The sequence below is a fragment of the Dipteris shenzhenensis genome, chromosome 17 (genome assembly GCF_047967505.1).
Source record: "Dipteris shenzhenensis isolate YYH24624 ecotype China chromosome 17, Dip_SZ_1.0, whole genome shotgun sequence".
Lineage (NCBI taxonomy): Eukaryota > Viridiplantae > Streptophyta > Polypodiopsida > Gleicheniales > Dipteridaceae > Dipteris > Dipteris shenzhenensis.
In genome coordinates, this window is record NC_141612.1 from 3,474,631 (window position 1) to 3,502,344 (window position 27,714).

At 40.6% G+C, this 27,714-nt stretch overlaps 1 protein-coding gene across 1 annotated transcript; it reads right to left on the reverse strand.

Moving 5' to 3' along the window:
- Nucleotides 1-344: 344 nt before the first annotated feature.
- On the reverse strand, nt 345-27,714 carry LOC147891537 (putative xyloglucan 6-xylosyltransferase 5). The gene is made up of 3 exons (XM_087387983.1): nt 26,385-27,714; nt 16,944-17,042; nt 345-548 (listed from the first exon to the last, which is right to left on the reverse strand). Exons 1-3 carry the CDS (start codon nt 27,663-27,665, stop codon nt 345-347), a joined length of 1,584 nt encoding a protein of 527 aa, XP_087244109.1. The 5' UTR covers nt 27,666-27,714.

The following is a 27,714-nucleotide window of genomic DNA, read 5'->3' on the forward strand; positions in this document are numbered from 1 at the left end:
TATCACTAGTTCTGTTCTGCGAGCTTTGATATGCGTTCATCTATCTAAGCATATTGTTTCTTTGAACAAGTATGCATTTGATGACCTTCTTCGTCCATGCAGATGTCTATCGCAATCTGTGTTGGTAGCAATAGTAATACATTCTTTAATACTGCAGTCCTTGCGACTTAATTAGGAATTTCCCCAACACCAGAGGCAACATCATCAGGTTTGTTAAGGGTCTTATTGGCCTCAACAGTGCGATCTTCTAGCACCACGGAAGTTTTCATGTGCGTGCTGAAAGGAGAGGAAGCTACGGATTTGATCTTAAAATTCTTGCCAAGCTTGAAGTTGTGTGTGATGCTTTAATTCGTCGTATGAAAACTTTGGCAACGGGCATGCTGTTCTGTATCGCAATATGCATTGGTAGTAATAGTAATACATTCTTCAATACTGCAGTCCTTGTGACTTGAATTAGGAATTCTCCCAACACCAGAGGCAACATCGTCAGGTTTGTTAAGGGTTTTATTGGCCTTAGCAGAGCGATCTTCCAGCACTGTGGAAGTTTTCTTTGGAAATAGATTTTCTTACCAAATCTTGTAATGAGCACTTGTGACCTTGTTCCTCTTTCATTGGATTATGTGTCAATGTTTCCCCTCTTCGATTTCTCCTCATCTACTCTCATTCTTGTTCCATTGGAATTACTTCCATTGGGATTGGTGGTGACTTTGATATGTGCCAATTTTTTAGATCATAATGTCTCCGGCAATGAATGCTCTCCACACATGCCCTGGATGCTATGCAGGTTTGTAGACCTCCTTGCTGCCTTTTTTCCTGGAATAGACATCCCTATTTTGTTGCCTTTGTAGCTCCCAACATCATGTGGATGCTGTAGTCTACTTGCAGACCTCTGACATGAACCTGATAGCTTTGCATTGATGTCTTTCGTTGGCCCAAGGTACTTTTGTAAAGTTGCATTCATTTGCCAACCTTTTGAGCAGTCCCTAGTGCCCACAAGGGAGCTAGCATGTTACCCATGTTGCATCCCTACCAATGCTGTTAGTTTTTCCCCATGCATGGCCACATGGCATTTAGACCCTCTGCTAGACACCTACCCCATACTCTCCTCATTTGGGGACTCGCAAAAATTATAATAGTGTATTTCAAATACTCTCCTCATTTGGGTAGTGCAAATTGGCACAACCCTGTTGGTTGGATTTGCAAAAGCCTGATTGTCCCAGAATTAGGTTTGTGAGTTGCCTAACTTATAGAGTCAGGTCCTTGTTGTACGCCATTGAGGACTCTAGTCACAGCTAAAACAGGAGGAGTGAGAGGATTCAGCCAAAAAAGGTAGCCTTGTGCTCCCATTTGCCATCCAACAGAGCATCAGCTACTTGGAGACTGAAGAGTTTGACCCAGACTTTAGAAGCTGTATGTGACCTTCTAGATTATCACTTTAGAAGCCAAACTTTGCAAGCCCCATGAATCCAAGGAAGTAGTTCACAATCGTGACCATTGGCAGGGTTCGCAATGCAGTACTTAAGAGATATTAATTATATTTTAGAAACAATGTGACCTAGACAGGTCACATTACATCAGTAAAGGAGGACAAGGTAAAGCATTAGAGGATATATGGTTGCTTGTAGATTTCACTAACGGGTGCTCGATATCCAAGAGCTCCATGTACTATGGGAGGCTATCTAGATTGTGAAGGCATTTTGCAAGAGATTTTTGAGTCTATTCTCCTACCTCCTAGTGGGAACTTCAAAACACTTCAACCTGTGTTGATCTCCTAGACTTTCTATGGCCTTTGTAGTGGTTCCTCGCAAACACACCTTCCTGCTACTCCAATGGACTGCCAAATGTAAGGCATTCTCAGGTTGAGGGCTGCATAAAGACCCTGGCTTGGACATTTTATAGGCTTAGGAGACATCAGACTAGTTGGCGATTATAACATGGTTGGTATAGCATGGACTATAGGAAGGAAATCCTGGCTGAATTTTTGCAATCGTTGCTTTTGTTATTGTAGGGAGGGGATGAGGAAAGCTGATGTCTCCTCCATATTTGAAGAGAAGGATGGTTGATATATGGACCTGTACTATTGTAGCCATGCAAGAGACCATGCTGTAGCAAATTGAGCTGATGAAAATAAAGACAGATGCCTATGATATTACAACAACTTTCCTCCAACTTTCACAAGTATCGGATTTTAAATAATGCAAAGCAGCTTTTGTAGATATGCAACATTGGGATGTGTTCTCCTGGAATGCTATTATCACTGCATGTACAAAGAGCATGTACAAAGAATGGGCAGGGCAAGGAGGCCTTACAACTCCTTAAACAAATGCAGGCTGAAGGATTTGAGCCAGACAAGGTGACTTGCATCTACATTTTGAATGTGTATGTCAATATAGCAATGATCCTAGAAGAGGGTCTAGTCATTCGCGTTATTATTCCTCACAATGGAACAGTTGCCTCTGTCGTTGGCAATTGATGCAAGCCAGATATTATTCTAAGAAATGCCCTTGTGGACATATATTAGCAAGTGTGGGAGGACAAAGTTGCTTATTTCTTAGGATAGAAGAAATTCAAACACACACACAAGTGCACATAGGAAGTTGATTGCTACTACCAATACTCTGTGAACTAGAAGATAAACAAAGAGATAGTGCCGAAGATCACATAGGCCTAATTTCAAATCCAACTACTTTCCTTAGTGTGTACTAATATAGAGAGTGAGAGATGTCCATACAAAATCTGGGCATAGAGTGCCACCATTTATCAGTAGGGTATTGCCTAGATGTGGACCCTTGTGGCTTGCAAAATTTGTTCTCCTACCTCCTAGTGGGAATAATATTGTAGTGTATTTCAAATATTTCTACTATTATAGTGTTCTTCTTGATATCATAATTAATACTTCTCAAATTGCAATTTTACATAAATCTATGTTATAAATTCACTTTAAAAATTAAGTCAAAATGGAAAATATTATTAAAAATTACTAGGAAATAGCACTAAATTCATTTATATATATTCTAGCTCAATACAGATACCTGCTCGGATCTAGTTTCTATTAGACAACTAATGTGAGATGAAATATTTCGAAGATGTGCTAAAGAAGACCATTCACTTCTTTCTTGATACGAGAGGAACCTGCAAGTACTAGCAAATTTAAGCAACAGTAGAGCAATTGAAAGGATGTGATGTATCTTTTTCAAGGGTGATCTCCAAGAGCATTTAACCAACATGAAGAATTGCTTGGATGGCAAATCCCAATTGTCATCTCAGTCCATTGGAGTTGCAATGCACCTGATGGCATCTACCCCCAAAGGGATTTTTTAGCAATACGATAAGCAGATGTATTAGAAGGTGACTTTTCTACAAGAGAACGCCACCGATGTAGCAAAGGTAGTGCCACTTGAGAAAAGTAGCAAGGAAGGTGCAAAAGCCAAGGTAGAGGAGGCACAAACAAGGGCAGTGCAGGCACAAGAGCAAGCTAAGGCTGCTACAAAATTGGTCGACATGGAAAGGCATAGAAGATAATAAGTAGAGAAGCACATGAAGGAGCTCCGAGATAGGCTCGAAGAAGTGAGAAATGACGGGGGCATGACGAGGACATGTGGACAAGGAGCTAGAAAAGATGTGAAAGGATCAAGGATCTTGAAGATCAGAGAGCCGAAAAGCAAGGTCTTTACAAATAGCTCTACAACATGCAGAATGCATTGAACATTGAAAAAAACCAAATGATGGAGGAGCTGAAAGGGAAAAATGTAGAAACCACAAAGGTGATGCCAAAATGCATGGTCTGCCATATCCCCATCATAGACGACTATTGTATCTGATGGCCTGTGTGTTACCACCCCATGCACATTTTTTGCTTTGGAGTGTTCGTGCATACAAAATTGCTTTGTAGAGTTTCCATTGCCCAGGTCATGGACAAATCAAATGCGCATGCCTGCTTTAGGTATCTAGGAGGAGAAAGTAGATGTTGCATTTCAATTTGCCATTTGGGAAAAAGATCTTAAAGATAAGGAGCTCAAATTGAAGAAGGCCAAGACCGAGCCTAACTACGAGGAAAAGGAGCTTGAAGGGAGAAACCAGCCCCCTTCAGAAAGGAGCAAGAAGGGCCGAGCTTGCAACTAGGAATCTCAAATAAAGGAAAGAGGAACTGGCATGAAGGGAAGGGCCAGGCCTTTGCAGGAGGAACAAGCCCCATTTTGGAAAGGAGCAAGGAGGGTTGAGCCTGCAATTAGGGAGCTCAACAAGGAGTACTTGAGATGTAATCTGAAGTAAAGGAGTCTTTGGGATTGTAATCTATGTAATCTGTGGGTAATCTATTGAATTGTTAATCTTCTCCAGAGTATACTTGGGCAATGTTTTCTCAACTATGTGACTAGATAATGTCCTTTGATCCACGCCAGCACAGTGATAATAATGAGATGAAAGATTTTGATTTGACAAGTAATGTGAGATGAAAGATTTAGATTAGATCACTAATGTGAGACTGAAAGATTTCGATTAGTGAACTAATGTGAGACAAAATATTTCGATTAGACAACTAATGTGAGACAAAAGATTTTGATTAGACAACTAACATGAGACTGAAGAATGAGAAGGTTGGGCTCGATGAACTCTCTCCCTATTTAAGTGCAGTGCAGGCACAACTAAGAGCCCATTATGAAATCTAGCCCCAAAACTCTGTACACCGATCTAATCTCTATACACTGATCCACCTATTGCAAATCTATGGCATACCTAAAAGACTTTGGAATGATTTTGTTCTATCTGAAAACGATGCTGGGTGGCATCCTCGCATAAATAGACCCGAAGAAGGAGGAAAATAGTTGCAAGGAGATCATGCTTCGATGGTGGGTGTATTACTTGGAGTCGGCACAGACGGTGAATATTAATTTCCCTAGCTATTGTTCTTCATGCTCCTTTAAGGTACTTGTCAAGCTCATGATGTAGGTTTCTTTTGGCAGGACATGATAGAGGCAAAGATGTATAGAGCGCAAAGAACAAGATGAACAGAACCCCCAACAAAAGGAGGAGTTACTATGGGCATATAAGTTGATAGAGCCAAGCAAATAGTGTGTAATTTGAGTGTGTGAAGAGGTCTGCCATTGTGTAGCAAACTGACCTCAAAAGCTAGGAGATGCTTGCCATTGAGAGGATGATAAGATAGTTGGGAGTCTGGAATTTCCTTGAAAAAGCAAAATGATGTTGTGTTTTGAAATAATAGAAATCTTGCAGACATTTCTTGAACTTGTGGCTACTCTCATGGTGCTCGTAATACTTGATTTTGTATCAACTTCTTCCATGTTAGTACTTAAATGTTTTAAGTAGCCCGGTGGTTGAAATCTAACGGTTAACGATAACCAATCTAAAGGGCACTAGCACTGTGTAACAAATTTTAGGATAGCATGGAAGTAGTGTGGGGATAGCACGGTAGTATGTTTTAAGTAGCGCAGTGGTTGAAATTTGATGGTTAACGATAACCAGTCTAAGGGCACTAGCACTGTGCAACAAATTTAGGATAGCACGCCAGTAGTGCAGGATTAGTGTAGGATAAGTTATCACCATTGTAGTGGTTGGTTGCACTACGATACGAAAAGCCACCAAATTTTAGGATAGCATGGCAGTAGTGTAAGGATAGCATGGTAGTAGTGCACGATTAGTATAGGATAAGTTATTGCCAACGTGATGGTTGGTTTGCACTATGATATTAACAGTCACGAATGCGGTGGTTTGCTTCTATTATTACAAGATGAATGGATTTGTAGAATGTGTGGATTTGTTATGGGAAACCACCATGGTGGTTGTTGGGATATACTAAAAAAAAGCATGGGATTTACAAAAGCAATTTAATAAAACTAGCACGGTGATTGTTTGGGATATACTAAAAAGAAGCAGTCTCAAATACAATTTTTGTTTTGTAGAACAAGTGGACATATTGATTCCCCGCAATGAGACTACATACATTTTCTTAGTACTATCTCAGTCGTCCTCGTCCACTACTCCAAGACACCCCAAGATGTGCTCATGCATGTCTAAATCCAATTTGAAGACACTCTTGCCCTTCTTTCATTGCAGCACAGGTTGCATCTAGAACTTAATAGCTGTTACGAGATGAGAGCACACATGTTTGTGGACTCTTATGTAGCACTTCGTAATTGTGGCCTCTCTTGGATGTTGTTTTGTACCAAAAAGCTCCAACCACTACATCCCACTTCTCATAGGTTGTTCCCCAATTATCCTTAAATGCTTCCTCAATCTTGTACTTAGGTTTTGTGCACTGCAGCAGAAAGTATGGGTCATCTTCCTCATTCTGCCCAAAATCTGTGACAACTATAAAGTTATCCCCCTCTTCCAGACAGTCAGTGAGGTCACCGAAACTCTCCCCAAACTGTGGTGAGTCATTTTTCTCTCCATTGTTTGTCACTCCATCTGAACGTAGAGGGAAAACTTGAACTCGTTCCCATGTCTTCACACTTGCAACATTGTCACAATCCTCATGATCCCCTATGATACACGCACTACAAAAATAACAAAGTTTTCTCATTTTAATCAGTTGGTTGTTTGAAAAGCCCCATATGGTATGTAGACCATGAAATCCTTTAATTTTCTCCCAATCATGCCGGCTTCTCCTTTGCACTTCATCCACTTTCACTTCATGGAACACTCTATGTACTATAATATTCTTAAGGCTTTGTTTACTATATGTTGAAAGCACGCCTGTGGAGAGGTTGGCTGTAAGCCATGTTATGGCATCATGGGCATCATTGAGTTTTTCTTGAGGGCATGCTAATTGATGTTTAAATAGAGCTTGCTTAATAAAAGCACTGCATCCATCATGTTCACCCTTGCCATGGCTAGACCCAAAGAGATCGGTTAGGGATTTGAACCTTGAGATGAAGTAGAATCCATGTGCTTATTTAAATTGAGAGCAAAACCTTCTGACCACACCCAATGTTGTTTTATATTTTTTGCATGAGGATTTTTCCACATATTTTGGGATGGATTGAACCACATGACCTACAAGCTCCCTTGGCTGGGTGCTCTTATATGAGAGTAGCCATCTCTTTTTATTGGATCCTTCATTTAGATAGACATTGAATGTCTTCTTCTTCAGCTTCAAACTACAATGCTTGCATGTGCCGTGAATGCATTCAATCATGTGCCACTCACAACCTCTCTTTGGACAAACCATTGGCTCCCACAAAGACCTTAGGGTACAAAACCTACCCTCCCTCGCAACACATGATGAGGATCCACGTAACCTACAGACTACACATTCATTGTGGAGGCATGGGCATTGATCCCCATGGATCAATGCTCCAACATGACTAGATATCAAGTTATTCATATCTTGCTGGGCTAGGTCAAAGTCTATGTGTGTTTTGCAACAACAAGCATCCTATTGAGTTTCCTGACGTACTAGGGCTTACAATGCTCAAAGCTCCTCTGCCCAATTGAAATGCCTAGATTCTGATCCACAGACTTGAGACACAACTCAGTCTGCTGACCCAACATGTGGGAACAACAGAACAATGAGCCCCCTTTTTGCTACTACTAAAAGAATACAAAACACGGTCTAATTAAAGTATATAATGAAGCAAAATAATTTTCAACCACCACATTGGTTTAGGACAGTCACAATTTCAATCACCGGTCTGGTTTAGGACACATTTAGGACAGTCACAATTTCAATCACTGGTCTGGTTTAGGACACATTTAGGACAGTCACAATTTCAACCACCGGTATGGTTTAGGACATTGCCATAGTTTCAACCACTTGGATGGTTTAGCCTGACGGTCTCAACTTCACATATACTTCACATATATAGCAAGTATATTACTTTTCATTTCTGCATTCCACAATTTAATAGTGGTATATGACCCGAATAGCATGAAATTAAATTTAGTGAATTTAAGTACTAAGAAACACAATAATTTCAACCATCGGACTGGTCAATAACTAATGTCTGTTCAACCATGCTGGTTCAAGACAATCACATAATTGGTGATTGAGCTTAAGCAGCCATGGTTGCATGATGTTCCAACCACCGGGATGGTTTAGTAAAATAACAATATATTGCAAAATATGTTGCTGTTAATTTTTGCTCAACCATGCCACCGGGTTGGACAACAACTAATGTTTGTTCAACCACATTGGTTCAGGAAAATCACGTAACTAGCGATTGAGCTGAACTAGCCTACAATTGCATGATGTTCCAACCACCGGGCTGGTTTAGGACAATCACATTTAGTCCAAAGCCTGGTTTAAGAAATGAAACAAGTAAACTATCCCAAAGCTCAATCACAAACAACCACTGGGCTAGATTAAGCACCAGTGACTTGGGATGTATCTAGCATGTATATGATGTTCTCTTGAAACACCTTGCAACCCGTCCACCTCTTACGTATTTCCTTTAACTCTTGTATTTTCATGCCAAAACGTCATCATTGTAGGAATGACTTTCGCACTTAGGCTGTCTATCTTTTTCTTGTGTTATTTTGAAGCCCATTGACTTCTCAATTCTGGATGATCATGCATTGCTTTTGCTCCACATTCAACCTCTAGAGCCATGTTGGTCCTTCTGATTGACAACATCTTTGATATTGTGCACCCAAGCCGTTTCTCCTTTGTTTCAGGGACACCAACATAGCTAATGCTGCCCTCTTTGCAGCTAGTTGATCTAAGCTATGCACCCCTTTCACTTTCTATAGCCCATTTCTCTGATAAGAGAGCATCACCTCTTGGGCATGCATCTCCCAAGGTGTTGGTAGGGTTGTTACTCTACGAACTTTAGGGTGCAGGCTAAAGCTTGTGAAGACTCAAGATTGGTAATCACCTAAATGGCCTGATGTTGCTGCCTCGAATGCTCCCACCAATCGTGATACCATAGCTCATGTTCTTTGCTTTGATGGCAATGATCAAATGCATGCATATGCAACTGCTTCTTGTTACTGCTCTATAAGGAGTCTTCTTTCTTCTCATTGTTTCTCTCTTCACAACTGTTACAAAAGTGTCTTCCATTGTCGATTCGATATCGTGCCAGTGCTTTCTTCTACCCGCACACTGTTCCTTGTGCCTTGACTTGGATTTTCGGCTTTCCTGTCTCACAGCCTCTGTCTGTTTCTCTTGCAAGCGATGGCAAGCTGCATGTTGCCATTGATTCCATGGCCACAATTAGTCCAGAATAGAAACAAAGAAGCTAGCTGGTGAGGCAAGCAAAGAATAGAAGGCAACTTACTCGAAAGAAGACAATGGCAAACCAAAGTCTGTGCAAGGTCACGTCGAGGTGCGTGTGGGTTGCAGTGCGTTTGTAGGGCGAGGGCAGGTTGCAGGTACTTAATCTTCCAAGATTTGATGGGAGGGAGGTGTGAAAATTCAAAATTCATGGGAGTAGCAAAATTTCAACTGCCAGTCCCCCCCCCTTCGGTGATACACGTAAGCGGACTTGGATATCCCAAGCAAGTGCAATGTGGCTTGAAATGCTTCAAAACACAAATAGGCCAAAGAGCGTGCTATTTGGTTTAATGATATGTATTATTAAATGCAATGACCTTTGGCATGCTTATGAGCCATATAGCAAGCAAGTGCATGGAAAAAGAAACAATTCAAAAATTGTAAATAGTGTTGGATTTATTAAAATATCTTTGCATATGCACGAATTGTACTTTTTCAACTTCTTCCATTTTAGGGTGAATCTAGATACCAATACCAACAACTATCAATGTTTTAATACCACCATGCAGTAGTCCAAATAGTTTGGATTCCAAACTTTCAATCTGTTTGGTTTTCAACAAATCAAAAAAATAATGGAGCGTGTCCTCAAATGGGTATGCATCACTTTAGCACAACATTGGAGGCCCATTAACCCTTGCATAATGATCTCATTTAGGTGTGTCCTTGGGTTGAGGAGAAGCTCACGTAGTGTACTTTAGAATGATTACTTGGTTGCATATATGTATAAAACAAAATTGTTATGTTGTTGAATAAATTGATTTATCATATAGTCTTCAGGATGCATGCTTTACATGCAACATAACAGTTGTAGTGCTTTAATGGTCTCGTTTCAAATACTTATTCTTGAGATATCGAGCTCCACTCATGATATGATAGGGTGACCGTTCTGCATTTATGTCACCGACTTGTTAGCTACAGATGCGGTTGGTACACCGCCCATGAATAATAGCTGGATGATAGCTATCCTTATGTACTCTAGTTCATAGCTTAGTTAGTATGCCACCTTAGTTAGCTGAGTTTGGTTTGAGACCCACATATAGAGTTCTATTTCTTTGTACTAGAGTTCTTTTGGCTTTCACAACTAAGAAGAGGAAAATTGTTTTCAGCCTCCACCTTTGTGTGTATTCCACCATTGTGTATGTGAAAAAGCCGCAAGTGAGACTCCTTCCTTCTCTCCCACTATCTTCACATGGTATCAGAGCCTGGTTCATGGTAAGGAGCTCAAGAAAGCAAACCAAGTTCGCGGTGTCCTGGTAAGAGGACCATTGTTGCTTTCCTTTTTCGAGTTTGGGAGCGAATTCCTGTACGTAGCACAGTCAAAAACTGCAAGAGTGCATTGTCTCAGATTGAGATGCCCTTCGCGGTGTGGCAAGAGGGCAGTATATGCTGCGGCCATTTCGAGGCCCGTTTTGGAGGCAGTTCTGTGCAAGCACTGAGAAAAAGGCCCTGTTTTTGCTGTGCGACCACTGCTCTACAGGTCAGTGAAAAGTTGCCGCAGAAATTGCATCGTATGCCTGTGCGTAGAGATATTGGGAGTTGCAGAATCATCCTTATTGCCTGTTGATGCAAAATCGTCACTAGGAAGTGACTGTGTGGTCAAATAACACTTTCGTCAGTTTTGCAGATTTGCCATTGTGAGGCAGAAGCTCTGTTTTTTGCAATGATAGAATATTTTACAGTGTTTTATAATGGCGTCTGATTCTCTTTCACATTGAATTGTCACTGAAAAGCTTGACAAGAACAACTTCCAGGCATGGAAGCTTAGAATGACAAATTTCCTTATGGGAAAAGGCTATTGGGAGTTCATTACAGGAAATGAAGAAGAACCAGTTCTTCCTAATGTTCCCAATCAACAGGAAATGTAGGCATTTAAAGGATGGCATGAGAGAGCCAGAAAAGTTATGTACTGGCTGTCTATTAGTATTTCAGATTTTATGATTGTGCATATTCAAGATGCAAGTATGCCAAAGGAGGCATGGGATACTTTGGCAAAAATGTACAGCACAAATACGCAAGCCAAGAAAATGCAACTCTTGCACAATGTGCAGACAGAAAATATGAGCATCAATGACTACCACATGAAGGTGAAGAAAATTGCAGATGCACTTGCTTCCATTGGGTCGCCAGTGGAAGATGATGATTTAGTTTCTGTGACCTTGAATGGCCTACGAAAGGATTATGCACAGTTTCGGACATCCATTGCCGTCCGTGAAAAATTTCCTGATTTTGAGTTGTTTGTTCTTCTAATTTCTGAAGAGCAGAGAAATGGTGGTGCATCTTCTTCAAGAGGAACTTCAAAAGAAACTGTCTTCTACTCAAATGCTAGAAGAGGTAGAGGCAGAGGCAGAGGTAGAGCAGGCCGCGATCTGGAGGCCGTGGTAGAAATCAGAATATGCAGCAAACTCAAAAAAACCAGTCCCATGAAGGAGGACGTGGTAACTCTAGAGGTAGGGGGAGCCAAAGAGGTCATGGTGGATGGCAGAGAGGCCAAATGCAAACAGCAATGTTGAATGCTACTATTGTGGTAAAATGGGTCATATGGCTAAAGACTGCTATAAAAATCAGAATGACATCATGAATGGAAAATTGTAGCAAGGGAATTATGCATCTTCTAGTAGACAGGGTGATGACAGAAATGAGCATCTGTTTATGGTGCAGCACATGACCAATTCTATGACAAGTCTAGAAGAAAGCAATGATGTGTGGTATGTTGACTCAGGTGCATCAAACCACATGACAAGTCATGCAGAATGGATGCAGGATGCAAGGAAAATGGAAAGACCAGGATTTGTGGAGACTGGTGATAATACTGCACATCCTGTGCAGATTGGTAAAATTCCTTTGTCTATGCAGGATGGGAAAAAGAAATACCTGTCTGATGTATTTCATGTCCCAAATACACCAAGAACCTAGTTTTTATTGGTCAAATGGTTGAGCAGGGCTTACAGGTCAGATTTAATCCTCATGGATGCTTTGTTGAGGATATGAAAAATAACGGTCGCTTGATAACAAAAGGAAAGAAGAAGGGCAAGATGTTTACATTGCCTGAATTGAGTGCAGCAATGTTTGCACATGGGACCGGTGTAGTTGCAGATATTGATATCTGGCATAAACGCATTGGTCATGTTAATGTACATCGACTTAAATCAATGCACGCCCAAAATATTGTTGCAGGATTGCCTAAATTCAAGGTTGCAAAAATGCATAAGGTATGTGAAGCCTGTCAATTTGGAAAACAGGCAAGGAAACCATTTCCTATACATGTTCAAGAGAGTAAGAAGCCATTGGAATTAATCCACTCTGATGTGTGGACTACTAAAGCTGCATCTATTGGACGCTGTCATTATTTTGTCACTTTTATTGATGACTACAGCAGAAAAGTTTGGGTATATTTTATGAAAAAGAAAAGTGAAGTGTTTGGGCATTTCAAAGCTTTTAAAGCTATGGTTGAAAAAGAAATAGGCCTGCAAATAAAATGCCTAAGGTCAGATGGAGGGGGAGAGTACCTCTCAAATGAGTTTGCAAGGTTCCTGCAGAAGCATGGCATAAAGCAGCAATATTCATGTAGTCATACCCCACAGTAAAATGGACTTGCAGAAAGGAAAAACAGGCATATTGGAGAGGTATCTCGGGCCATGCTAAATGAAAAAGACCTACCAGATTATTATTGGGCTAAAGCAGTTGCTACAGTAGTTTACATAATGAACAGGACTCCCACTACAACAATACATGGCATGACGCCAGAGGAGATGTATACTGGTAGGAAACTAGATATTTCTCATTTGAAAATTTTTGGTTGCATTGCCTATGTTCATGTGTCAGATGAGTTGAGGTCCAAGTTGGATCCAAAAGCTGAGAAGTGCATCCTTATTGATTATTCTCTGTAGTAGAAAGAGTAAAGATGCTATAACCCTTCTCGTAAGTTTACAGTGAGCAGAGATGTTGTTTTTGATGAGATGAGTAGCTGGTATAAACCAGTAAATGTGATTGATGATGTAGATGCACAAAATGGTAATGCTGCACAGAATTCACAGCAGCAATCACAAAATATTAGTGGACCTGCAGTGTCCTCTAGTAGTGGTTCACATACTTCGCCATGGATAGGCAGATTGAGATCAGGAGAATCTCCTCAAAGCAATGCAGATAGTGATATGTAGGTATCACGAAAAGGAAAAGAGAAGGTAGATCAGCCCATGTTTGATGTGAATGCAGGTCACTCTTATGTGGATGGTGAATCCAGTGGCTCAGAACAAAGCATTGATGATGAGTTGGGTATTCCTTCTGTTGTTACACCTGAAGTGAGGAAGACCAGGGATGTTTTGAGAGCACCTGGAAGTGAGCCTATTTTGTGCAGGTCTATTAGAGCTAGGTATCCTGTGGATAGGCTGAAATATGATGGATTTACAGCCATTCACTATGCCTATATGGTCAAAGTGATACAGGAACCAGAACCCACTTCTTTTGAGCAAGCCATGGGAAAAGAAAAATGGAAGAAAGCCATGGATGAAGAAATGGATGCCTTGGAAGCAAATGCTACATGGGAACTGGTGCCTTTGCCTAAAGACAAGAATGCAATTGGCTGTAAGTGGGTTTATAAGGTGAAGCACAATGCACATGGTTCTGTGAATAGATACAAGGCAAGATTAGTTATCAAGGGGTATGCACAGGACAACTAACATGAGACTGAAGAATGAGAAGGTCGGGCTCAATGACCTCAAAGATTTTGATTACCAAACTAACATGAGACTGAAGATTGAGAAGGTTAGGCTCAATGAACTTTCTCCCTATTTAAGTGCAGTGCAGACACAACTAAGAGCCCATTATGAAATCTAGGCCCAAAACTCTCTACACTAATCCAAACTCTGTACAATGATCCACATACTGCCAATCCACCTACAACCAATATATGGCATACCCAAATAACTTTGGAATGCTTTTGTTCTATTTGAAAATGATGTTGGATGGCATCCTTGTAGAAACAAACCCAGAGAAGAAGGAGGAAAGTAGCTGCAAGGAGGACATGTTTCGGTGGTGGGTGTATTACTTGGAGTTGGTAGAGATGGTGAATATTAATTTCCCTGGCTATTGTTTTCCTGGTCCTTTAATGTACTTGTCAAGCTCATGATGTAGGTTTTCTTTGGCAGGATATGATAGAGGCATGAAGATGTATAGAGTGCAAAGACCAGGATGAAGAGGACCCCCAATGAAAGGAGGAGTTACTATGGGCGTATAAGTCAGTAGAGTCAAGCAAGAAGTGTGTAATTCGAGTGTGTGAAGAGGTCTGCCATTGTGCATCAGACTGGCCTAAAGAGCTAGGAGATACTTGCCATAGAGAGGCTGATAAGATAGTTGGGAGACTGGAATTTCCTTGAGTCGCAAAATGTCATATTTTGAAACAATAAAAATCTTGCAGACATTTCTTGGACTTGTGGACTTTCTCATGGTGCTCGTAATTCCTGATTTTGTATTGACATGCTTCCATGTCAGTACTTAAATGTTTTAAGTAGCCCGGTGGTTGAAATATGACAGTTAACGATAACCAGTCTAAAGGGCACTAGCACTCTGCAATAAATTTTAGGATAGCACGACAGTGTAGGGATAACATGATAATAATGAAGGATAAGTTATCGCCAGCACGGTGGTTGTTGCACTAGGATATTAACAACCACCAGTGTGGTGGTTTACTTCTATTATTACAAGATGAATGGATTTGTAGGATGTGTGGATTCGTTATGGGAAACCAATGTGGTGGTTGTTGGGATATACTAAAAACAAGCATGGCATGAAATCAGACGTTTAACAAAATGATAAACAATCTAAAGGACATTGTTTTAGTATAGCTCTGTGCAACACATTTTAGGATAGCAGGTCAATAGTGTAGGGATAGCATGGTAGTAGTGCAGGATAAGTTATTGCCAGTGCGGTGGTTGGTTTGCACTAGGATATTAATAGCGACCAGCACAGTGTTTTGCTTCTATTATTACAAGATGAATGGATTTGTAGGATGTGTTGACTCATTGTGGGAAACCAGTGTGATGGTTGTTGGGATATACTAAAAACAAGCATGGGATTTACAAAACAATTTAATAAAACCAGCACAATGGTTGTTTGGGATATACTAAAAAGTAGCATAGTCTCAAATACAAATTCCATTTTGTAGGACAAGTGGACATATTATTTCCTTGCAATGAGACTACATATATTTTCTTAGTACTATCTCAATTGTCCACCGCTCCATGACACCCCAAGATGTGCTCATGCGTGTCTAAATCCAATTTGAAGACACTCTTGCCCTTCTTTCATTTGTGGCACAGGTGCTTCTAGAACTTAATAGTTCTTACTAGATGAGAATACACACATGTTTGTGGACTCTTATGTAGCAGTTCATAATTGCGGCCTCTCTTGGATGTTTTTTTGTACCAAAAAGCTTCGACTACTACATCCCACTTCTCATAGGTTGTTCCCCAATTATCCTTAAATGTTTCCTCAACCTTGTGCTTAGGTTTTGTGCACTACAACAGAAAGTATGGGTCATCTTCCTCATTCTCCCCAGAATCTACAACAACTGCAAAGTTATCCCCCTCTTCCAGACAGTCAGTGAGGTCATCGAAACTCTCCCCAAACTGTGGCGAGTTGTTTGTCTCTCCATTGTTTGTCACTCCATCTAAACAAAGAGGGAAAACTTGAACTCGCTCCCATGTCTTCATAGTTGCAATGTTCTCCCAATAATCATAATCTCATATGATGCACACACTGCAGAAACAAGAAAGTTTTTTTGTTTTAATCGGTTGGTTGTTTGAAAAGCCCCATATGCTGTGCAGACCACAAACTCCTTTAATTTTCTCACAATCATGCCGGCTTCTCCTTTGCACTTCATCCACTTTCACTTCATGGAACACTCTTTGTACTACAATATTCTTGCGGACATGTCTGCATCCCTCATTGAAACCAGTGTCGTCAAGAGAAAGTCTTCCATTGTCTGGTCTTCGGAACCTAAAACCCTGGGATCTTTGACACTTGTGTCAACATTGAACCTCGATAGGACTCCGAGTGCCTCATCCTCTCGTAGTCCAAAAAGAACCTCTATGTCATGGAGGAATATGTACTCTTCTCCATCGATGATGAGGGGGGACAAGGACCATAATTCTGATTTTGGGTCAGTGGTCTCCGATGCAAATTCTTGCTCTACTAGGGGCTCTTGAAGTAGGCTCAATCCTTGAGCTGCTTCCATCTCCTTTATTGCATCATCAAGACTCTCTTCCATGTACATGTCCGAGTCTAGTCTAGGGACGACAAGATTAGCAGTTCTACTAGAGGGGGTGCTAGACGATGAGGCTTCTTCCTCTAAATTTCCTTCTTGGAGAAGGAAGATGAATGTTCTCTCCCATGAAAGGAATTTTGTGCGTGTATTTCTTGTCATCCCCGCATCTAGGATGTCTTGAACTTCGACTTTCCTAAACCCTTCGTCTATAAGGTTGTCACAAAAGTGGGCCAAGCGCTTTACAAACTTGGGTTCCTTTATGAACAGATACTTTATGTAATTAATGGGAACCCATCTCTTTGAAGAGTGGTCAAGTGTATAAGCAAAATTTGAGAAATCATCTTGCATGTAAAGGATGAGATTTGAGAAGTCATCCTTGGCTCGCATATATGTGCCTAGGACATCTAAAGTCCTATCAAACACTAAAAATAGCTCTTCCTCATGATCTACAAATGCAGTTCGTGAGATGAAGACATGGAATGCAATTCTAGTTGAATCCATGGCACTGATTGAGGGAGTAACTTTTGAGGTGGGAGTTTCTATGGCTCTCTAAACGTGAAAGTGAAAATGTGATGTAAAAAGGGCTCTTACCCCTTAATATATATCAAAACCCTAAAAATTAAAATTAATCATAAAATCCCCAATTTTTTTTTTAAAAATTTACCATGAACTGAAAGGAGAAAACATTAAAAGAAATAACATTTTAATTTAATTGTCCATCATCTTTTAAAGCAATAACTAGGATTTGAAAGATAAAAAATCAAATGCTACACTAGTCAAACACATTGTTAGCAATCTTCGAAGTTGCATGAGGAATGAAATTGGCACTATGCATGCACTTCTCCTCATGGTGGCTGATCTTACCACCATTTAAGGTAAAGTAGAAGGACTCTGACATGCTGTCCTCCATGACCAATAGGTGTTCTCGCACATCCCTTAGAGTCCATTGCGATGTAACATTCACATTCGCGACATCTCCATCTTCAACATCAATAGACAAACTTACCCCTGAATTGTCTTGATCATTAGAGTCTAGGGAAAGCCACTAGCCATTTGTTTTCTTCCAACACCTGTACTGAAAAGCTAAATACAACATTTGGCATGACAAATGGTATCTAATAACGACATTGTCTTTACACGCATGGCATTGAAACACATCACCCTTTTGGTTGCCTGACCTAGTTCCCCAATTCATCATAAGTAAATCTTCAAGAGCATTTTCATCTACACGCTTGCAGGACCACATAGTTTTTGTTCTATGCATATGTATATTCTGAAATAAAGAAGCAAAAATGTGCAGAGGCATAAACGAAGAAAACCTTGCCTATTTGGATTTCAATGTAAACTTCATGGCCATGCCCACATCCTTTGCAATCTTGTCCTTGTACAATTGCAATCTCCTCGATTCCACATTGCTGCAATCCATGTCTTGAAGTTGTGGTGGTGCAATGGTTTGCAGACGGCCATAGCTTGATGATGTTGTTGGAGTGATATATGTTGAATTATACCAATACACATTCTTCATTCGCAAGGAGGCCAACTTCTCCCCGCTTACCTAAATCCTCATGAATTGCCTCTATGAATGATTCAACTGGTTCCCACTCCTCTAAGTCCAAAGGGAAAACATCTACCACCATGAATAAGGGCTCTTAGAAACCAAACACAAAATTTCCAAATGGACTCATTACACTTACAGGTGAAAAAGGTACATAGATAGAAAGGCTCACAATGTGATGGTATCCTAGATTGATTGGATGATGGAGGAAGCCGCATATCTTTTCCCATGTAAACATGTTGCACTTTTGCGAGCCATCCTTTCTTCCCAAACTTGAACTTCAAGATGCACCCCTTCCACTCATGCAAGATGTCACCTCTCTTGCTCTTGGGAAGCTTATGTGGACCTTTGGCCAATCCTTTCATCATTATCCAGTTATTGAAGCTATAGGTGCAAGGGATTCACTCATCCAATGCATTTTTGGTGTTGTGGAGGACACAAGAGGTCACAACATTGCGTGGTCTTGTAGCCTTGCTCCTCACCATGCTTGCAGAGGTTGCAACAGCAAGAATGGGACTCCTACACAGGGTAATGCAGCTCCAACAGAGGCACAAAAGAGGGACGAGGAGAGGGACAGAACAATAGCAATAGAGGCACAAGAGAGGGAGAAGGAGAGGGACATAGCAGCTCTAATAGAGGCACAAAAGAGGGAGAAGGAGAGGGATAGAGCAGCAGCAACAGAGGCACAGGAGAGGAAGAAGGAGAGGGATAGAGCAGCTCCAACAGAGGCACAGGAGAGAGAGAGAGAGAGAGAGAGAGAGAGAGAGAGAGAGAGAGAGAGAGAGGAGTTGCAGTAAGTAGGCCAGAGTAGGAGGGAGCAGAGAAAAAGGGGGAAGAGGAAAAATGCGTGGGATTTGGTTCAAATGGAGTGATTTGGTAAGCTGGACCAGAATAACGGGGGGTAGAGGCCCTAGAAAGAGGGAGCGGGGAAGGAAAATTTGCCAGAAAGGCCCTACCATCCCATTGAAGGCAGTTTTGGGCTCATGTGGGGGAGGTGCACCTGGTAGGATGGTCAAACATGGGTTAAGAGAGGGGGGGGATGGTTTGGGTGTTTCCTAGTGTAAGGGAAGCAACCAATAGGGGCTCTCTATAGGCCTGCCCACCCAAGGGACAGGTTGTAAGTACTTAATCTTCCAAGATTTGATGGGCGAGAGGTGTGAAAATTCAAAGTTTGCAAGAGTAGGGAAATTTTAGCTGCTAGTTTTTCCCCCTTTGGCGATACACGTCAGCAGAATTGGATATCCCAAACAAGTGCAATGTGGCCTAAAATGCTTCAAAACACAAATAAGCCAAAGGGCACGCTATCGGGTTTGATGTTGTGTATTATTAAATGCAATGACCTTTGGCATGCTTATGAGCCATATAGCAAGCAAGTGCATGGAAAAATAGACAATTCAAAATTGTAAATAGTGTTGGATTTATTAAAATATATTTTCACATGCACAAATTGCACTTTTCCAATTCTTCCATTTTAGGGTGAATCTAGATACCAATACCAACAACTATCAATGTTTTAGGACCACCATGCACTAGTTCCATGAGTTTGGATTCCAAATTTTCAATCCATTTTGGTTTTCAATAAATCAAAAAATTGTTATGGAGCGTGCCCTCAAATGGGTATGCATCACTTTAGCACAACATTGGAGGCCCATTAATCCATGCCTTATGTTATCACCTAGGTATGTCCTTGGGTTGAGGAGAAGCTCACATAGTGTACTTTTGAATGATTACTTGGTTGCATGTATGTATAGAACAAAATTTTGATGTTTTTGAATAAATTGCTATATTCTATAGTCCTTAGGATGCATGCTTCACATGCAACATAGCACTTGTAATGCTTTAATAGTCTCATTCCAAATCCTTATTCCATAAGTTTTTTCTCTCATGTTCAAGTTTGGAATGTGTACTACAACATGAAGACAAATTTTGTTGAATTTCGTTGAGCAATGCATAAGTTATGGGTACATTGCCTTATAGAGGTACTTGATTTTTAAAAATAGCCAATCATTTATTTTACAAAAACCTGCTAACATTGGTAAATGTAACTTTCAGTGCTCTAAAGAGATGGGCTATTGCAATTGATTTTTGCCCACATAACACAACTAAGTTGGGAGCAATTAGTCCAGTGCACATGGAGGTAATACTCAATCTCCTTTCTCCTATCAATACTATTTTATAATAAATCCAAATAGTTTCCAACTAACAATCTAGTGCATGGTTTACAAACACCACCACAATACGATGCCCACTCTTATGGGTGGAGGGTACTTCTCAGCTCAATATGTTATTGAGTCGTATTTTGTAAAGGATAAAATAGAAAGTACCATCATTACTTTCCATTCATCTATTTAAATTTCATAGATAACATTAAGCTTAACCATTAACTTGAAACAATTTTTGATGTTATTTATGCAGACGATTGAAGCTAGCTATGATGAAGATTATGTGTTTTACTTCAGCGCAAAGATGATCCTGGGTCTTCTGGATTTTGCCTCTTCTACCACAAAAACAAAAGTTACAACGGAAGGCTCTAATACAGTAGCAGAGGGACAAAGCTCAAGAGGCATAGAGGACGTTAGTGTCGAGCATCACCATCCTCCAGCCATAGCGCTTGGTTCTAAAGACCCTAAATCCCAATCTCAAGGTCCTTCATCAACCCCTAAGAATCCAGCTCTTACATCAGAGCTCAGATCTGAGGAACCTCTGCCAGACCCTAAGTTTCCTCCTGACCATATCTTGAGCCTAGACCTTAGGATAGTCAACCCCTTCCTTTGAATACCCAGCCCCCTCCTTTGAATGTTGAGCCTATAACGAAGGAGGCTACATATGATCCAAAAAATACGGTAGATTGTACTACCCTTAAAGATGATTCTGGTTTGTAATACCTAATAAATTCTTTTTATATTGATGTCTGTTGATACCAAAAATGACAATTTTGTAAACATGTACTATCTTTTGGAGAGAGAGAGAGAGAGAGAGAGAGAGAGTCGTGAAAATGAATATATATTTCAGAGAAATTGTACAACCCTGAGATTCCATAAAGAGAGTGCTCTGTAATGGAGTTTGATATTAAAAATATCATTGTACAAAAGCTCTAAGGCTCTTTGTTGTCTTGCTATTAAAATTAGTTGTATCTTTCTCACGCCTTTCTTGCCTCAATTTGTTGGCCCCAACTAAGGTTTCTGAAAATGAACAGTTTGTTAGGAATGAGAAACCAAATTTTATTTAACTTTAAGAACATAAAGGAAACATAGACCAATTATAGATCTTGAATACCTGAAATTATTAATTTTGACTGATTTCCATGATTTGGTTATAGATCTCTCTGCATTGAATTGTACTTTCCCTCCTTTGAAGAACCTATTGACAAGAAGTGATCACAGTTAAAGTACAAATAAAATTAATAAAATCCAACATAGTCAATCAAATTATTCTCCAAAGATTACCTTCTTATCGTTGAGTATGAATGTAAATCCAACTGGCACACTTGCTTCAGTCTCCATGTCTATGTCATGTGACAATGGTGAAAGTGTACATCTCTGTTTGAGTGATATAACATTCACCAAATTTCCATTCTCATTAACCGTGATGTCGAGTGATTCATTGTTAGGACCAAATGAGCTCAGATCCTAATCTAAAGGAATTTCAAATCAATCTACTTTGTTTATAGTAAAAAGAAAATATGAAATTGTGGGTCACAATCATATATTTGAGTTGTATTGAGGAACCGACAACCTCAAAGTATACGTAGTTGGATGTGATCCTATACCAGCCGTCATCCAAGAAGTTCAAAACATCATCTCTTCCATTTGCCTTATAATGGAGCATAGTTTTACAAACTTTGATTGGTAGATGATTGAAAAGTTCAACAAAGACTATGATTGGCATGCATATATTTATTCTGCATATTTGAGTTGCAATTCTTGGTCGTAAAGGGCATTGTATTTTCATAAATAGTTTGGCTCGATAGCTCTCTGTCACATTGCCTTTAGGAAGTGGCCAATCAATGCTGTTTCATGTTGGGAGGTCTAATTTTTCCAACATACCATGTGTGTTGGCCTTATCCAATAATTGGTAATAATGGTCATAGAAGAAGATACCTGATTGGGCAAGATGTCTTGCAGATCTGCCTACATATTGCAATTCTCCTATACATCCATGTGCATCGCATCCATGAACCCTAAAATGCATTCTGTTGGTTGCCATTGCTCATAAGATGAAGAGTAAACATCTGCACAAAAAAGATGAAGTGTAAGATTGATTTAAGAACATCTGGAGTTATGTTATAAAAACCTTCAAAGAGGTCACTTACATTTTGGTCTATGCCATGAAAGGTACTTTGGATGATCCAACAAGACAAGCTCTTTATGCATGTACACATGTTGAATCAATATTTCTTGTTTGGATTTCTTAATGTTTGTAGTTCTGAAATCTTTCACTCTTCCTTTCCAAGATGTTTAGAATTCATTGCCAAGCCTTTTTTCCCTTCTCCTATCAGGTTGCATTAGTACCTAGCATCCTTTTGCTATACTCAATGTTTGCCAGTCACCTTCAGCTGTGATTTTGTTGGCGATTTCTATAGAAGTAGTAGAAGACTTAGGTCAGCAAGGTAACGGGATCTCAATTATTTTTTCTCCCTCGCCATTTTGCTCAACACAGCATTTCTTACAAGTTGGATAACGGGCCATTCTAAACTTAAAGAGGTTTTAAAACTCTTGGAAGATGAACATCTATGATCAACACTCAATTTAACATAGGAAAAGAATATCAACAATGCAATCTAGCACTCAAACTACAAACCTATGATCAGCACTCAATTTAACATGTATATAACCAAAATGAAAGATGAAGACTAAGAGTAAAGTTAAGAGACCAAGATAAAAAACCAAGAGTAAAGTTAAGAGATACCAAGGTTTTTATGTCGTGTCTGGTGTTGTAACCACCAGCTTCTTCCTAGCCTATGAAATATAATTCAACCCAAAATCGAAGCACTTGTAAACTCAAAGAAGGCCAGAGAGAAGAAGCCTAAGAATGAAGCTATAGATAAGAAAGCACGACAATACATGCCATGAGGGAGGGAGAGAGAGAGAGACAGAGAGAGACAAAGGAGGCAAACAAAAATACTAGTTTGAAGAAACGTAGAGGAACAGAGAGAACATTGGGTAACAGAGCCAACGAGAGAGAAATGGAGTGAGTGGGAGTGGGAGAGTGGTGGAGAGAGAGAGAGTGGTGGAGAGAGAGAGAGAGAGAGAGAGAGAGAGAGAGAGAGAGAGAGGATGGAGGGAGCAGGAAACCACATTTCAATATGTGATCTTTTTTGAATAAGACATTGTCAGATTGAGAGTCTATTATATATCTCGAAAAAGACTTTTTATTTATACTTGACAGTTGTTTATACATAAAATATTAATTCTTGGTCTGACATTTTGGAATATTTTTTCTTTTTTCTAATTTCCACCATGTTAGGTTGGCCCTCTTGCCATTGGTTGAGAGCTAATTTTCATTTTAGCCAAAAGGCCCCAAAATGAGCTCCCTTTTTCCCTAATGCAACCTCTGAAGAACACAGTGTAGAAAACCTCATGATAAAGATCTCACAAGCTAGGAGATGGAAATTGCCTCACAGGGACTACTTGATGCCTTGACAATGTGCAAGGTCTTGTAATCACAATAGGCTCTCATAGCATGATAATGGAAGTGGGAGAGAGAGAGAGAGAGAGAGAGAGAGAGAGAGAGAGAGAGAGAGAGAGAGAAAGAGAGAGAGAGAGAGGAGTGCACAAGAGATAGCTAACTGTACACTCAGTTGTATTCCAAAGAAATTGAGAATATATACATGGAACCCTTAGGGTTAGGGCTAGGGTTTGTCCCATAACCCTATGGTGCAATTTACACCATTCTTAACTATAACTCCGCATTGTGTGAGCAGCCTATACCTCGACATATAACTTTATGCATCACTGTCATGTAATTCCATCTTTACGGAAGCATAGGCTCTTGTATTATCATGTTTGCTTCTCTTTCCTGCATATGATACAGTAGGCTTTAGATGTACCGAAACACCTAGCACTAACATTCAGTGCACGTTTCCTTCCACTCTCTTGCCTAATTTCTTCAATGGACAATCAACGGGTGTCGGGGAAAGTGCATGTCGTAAGCGCATTTGGATACATTTTGGGTGCACATTTGCCTTTCTGTCGTACCTTCCACAAATGTATGCTTAATCCCTTCTTTTAATCTGTTGGTCAAACTTGCAAGATGCATCAATGCACTAGAAGACACTAAATTAGCTATTGGTCCTTGCTCCTCACATTTTTCCTCTTATCTTTGACCACTTAGTTGCTCAAAGGTTAAGCTTCACCTCTCCATCTTGTAGCAAACCCCAAGGTCTACAGGTTCTTAACATTAGCACATTGCCAAATCATGCCCTAATTTGAAAATTCTCTATTACAACATGTACATTAGTCCTAAGAAGTGCTCTAGTGACTCGTTGAAGGCTCTCAACTATATTGTTAAACATTTGTGTGGCAATTTTTTAGATGCTTGTAGTTGAAGACACGAGATTGCAAATTTGTTCATCCCTCATTCCTATAATATAGAGAATTGTTGCAAATTTGTTCATCCCTCATTCCTATAATATAGAGAATTGTTGCATATTAAAGGAGCATTTGAATCTAGGTCTTCAAATCTTGCAAAATCTTCGGTGCCATGATGGATAGTTGGATAGTGAACTAAAACATAACAATCATGATTAATGATGTGAGCAATCAAAGCAACGTCCAACTATAAGCACACCTATTATTCTTTACTTGCCTATTAAACAACCCACACTGTGACTAACAGCCAGATTGTACTCTATGTGTCTAGACTCTAAATATTAAACTATAAAAATATATGGACATCACATAACCAAGATGATCTAGATCAGCTTTGCCAGCACATCTAGTTGGGAAGTGGTTATTGAGGCAATCAAGGCTGACAATTGCAAAGAATTATGAGCCAGACACCCAAACATTAAGTAGCTCTACTGGAGATGTCGAAATCTAAAACTATAGACATATTTAACAGCAATGCGATCTCTTTGCCAATACACATCTGGTTGGGAAGGTCATTATTGAGGCGATCAAGGTTGATAGTTGTGAACGATTGCAAGCCACGCATACACTCAGATAATAATGGGCACTACTTAATACCTATGTGATCTTTATATCATAATGTGAGTCACACACTCGGCTTTGATTCCATGTCCCCCCCCCCCCCAATCTCTCTCTCTCTCTCTCTCTTTGTATATATATATATATATATATGTATGTATGTATGTATGTATATATAGGCACACACACACACACATGCACGCACGCACATGCATAGAAAACTAAAAAAATTACATGAAATTTCAAATGAGAAAAACAAAAAAAAGTTGCTCTCTCTCTCTCTCTCTCTCTCTCTCTCCCTCCCTTTGAGTTAATGCGAGGTGATCAAGGCCAGTAATTGCAAGCCACACACCTGGCCTTGACTCACAAGGACAAACAAAGAAGAAACTAAACATATGAAGTTATATTTACTAGTTAGGGCAATGTGATCAAGGCTAGCCACTATGAGCCACACACCTAACCCCAGCTTTCCCAAAAAGAAAAGAACATTGAAGCCAAAAACTCACTTGATTAGCCAACAAAGCAAGCAAAAGATGATGAACTATGAACAATATATGCGGTAAAGTGATGGTGGCGCCCAAGGCCATACGATAAATTTGTTTGCCTTGTGGTATTATTAACCAGGCACATACATTGATTTCACCATGTGTCAAACATCCATGTATGCATTAAAATTGCATGGTATTTATAACTTACTGTGTGGTATAAAATAATACACCATGCAATAAAATAACATTATTGTGCAACCTATGTAATAAATCATGCACTAAGTTTGTAGTACCCCTCCGTATGGGCCCTGGGTAATGTTTTTAATTCAAAAAAATGTTTTTTTTATAAAAAAAACGTTGGGGGGAGCATTTTTAAAATTAGTAGAGAATTTGAAGAACATAAAACTTGCGAAAAATCTCAAAAAACACCACCCTAAGTAAGGTCCACATATTATAGAACAATGCAAACGCTCTAATAAAAATCTCAAAATAATGTGAGAGATGAAAAGAATTCTAGGATCAGCCATCAAATCAGTTTGGAAACATGGACTGAAGCGGGTGTGTAGCCTTTGCTAATAAATTTTCTTCTCAAGAGAGCAGCAGTACAAATTAGAGAGTATAAAGCAGCTTTCATGCGCCCAGATTAAACTCTAAGAACATTGTCCGAGCCCCTCAGGGGATCATGCTGAGTGCGGTGTGCAAAAGGGTGAAGGAGATTCAGCTGATCTTGGTCGAAGTCGAGAGGGTACGAGGTGTCGTTTCTTATCGCCTTGACCTTCGCGGTACCCAAGCTCCCATGCTGGAAACCATACATCTGCAGGATCTGGTTGTCCCCTAAGTTGAAAGAGCGTTCCATCTGCTCCAAGCATCGCTCCACCCGGTAACTGCCGTAGTTGCCTTCGCATGCTTTGCATCCCACAAAGTGCGTCACAAATGGCCATCTGTCATCGCCATAGCCTGGATGATGCTTCTCTATAATCTCTTCGTATTTGTCCACCAGTTTGCCCCAGAATCCGTGAAGGTAATAGGAGTGCTCCATATACACCTTGCTTCCCCATAAGTCTCTCTGCGTGATTAGAAGATAGACGAGTGCACACTGATCGTCAGCTGGGAATGCAGCTGGTCTCCCCGGCAGAGCCTGCGTGAGCACCTGCCCTCCTTCCTCCCTCAACCTTCCTTTCGGCGCCATCGGTACCCATGCGTCGAGCATGTCCAGGGACCACTGGCAATTTCGAATCAGGAAGACCCCCGCGTTCAGTCCGGTCCACATTCTGTCCCTGTAAATCGCTTCATCCCACCCGTGAAGAACAAAGTTATAGTGCATGTACTTGCCAAGTGGTAGCTCGAACACCATGTCAGTAAACATTGCATCGCTGTCCATCCACCAAAGCCACTCCACCTCCGGGTGAGCGAGCATGAGATGGCGCAGCAGCGGTTGCTTGGACCAGTAGGTGTCCATCTTGGGGTCCAGATGGGCTATGCTGTAGAAGATTTCGATTTCGTGAAGGCGACAGTAGTCGATCTTGTTCTTGATGGACTTCAGGAGGTAATGATCTCCGATGGGATTGGCACATCCTCGGGGCTGGGAGCCGGTGACTAGCAAGATCCTAGGATTACCGTTCACTGTGCTACCGAGCTTGGGATTCTCCACCAGCCAAGCCTGCCGCTGGTCGTCCCAATCCGAGATCTTGACCCCCAAGGTGTATGGTTTATTGTCGCTCAGCCCCGACAACACTCTAGCCGCTTCTCCGGAAGCCAGGTCTTGCCAGAGGTCGCTGATGTCTTCCTGGGGTATCTCTACGCTGCCCAGGTGTACGGTGCCCCGGAGCACGAGGATGGTGGCTAAGCCGGAAAGAAGGGTCATCCTGATGTTGTTGAAAGCCTTGGAGGACTGCTTGTTCTTCAGGGCGCGGCCGGTCCTCGATGCACTGGGGAAGCGCAAGGAGCGAACGCCTTTCTTGAGTGTGTTGATGTTCGTCATGGTGCAGTAGTGAATGGCCGAAGAGACCAGATTTTGGTCGTCGAACTAG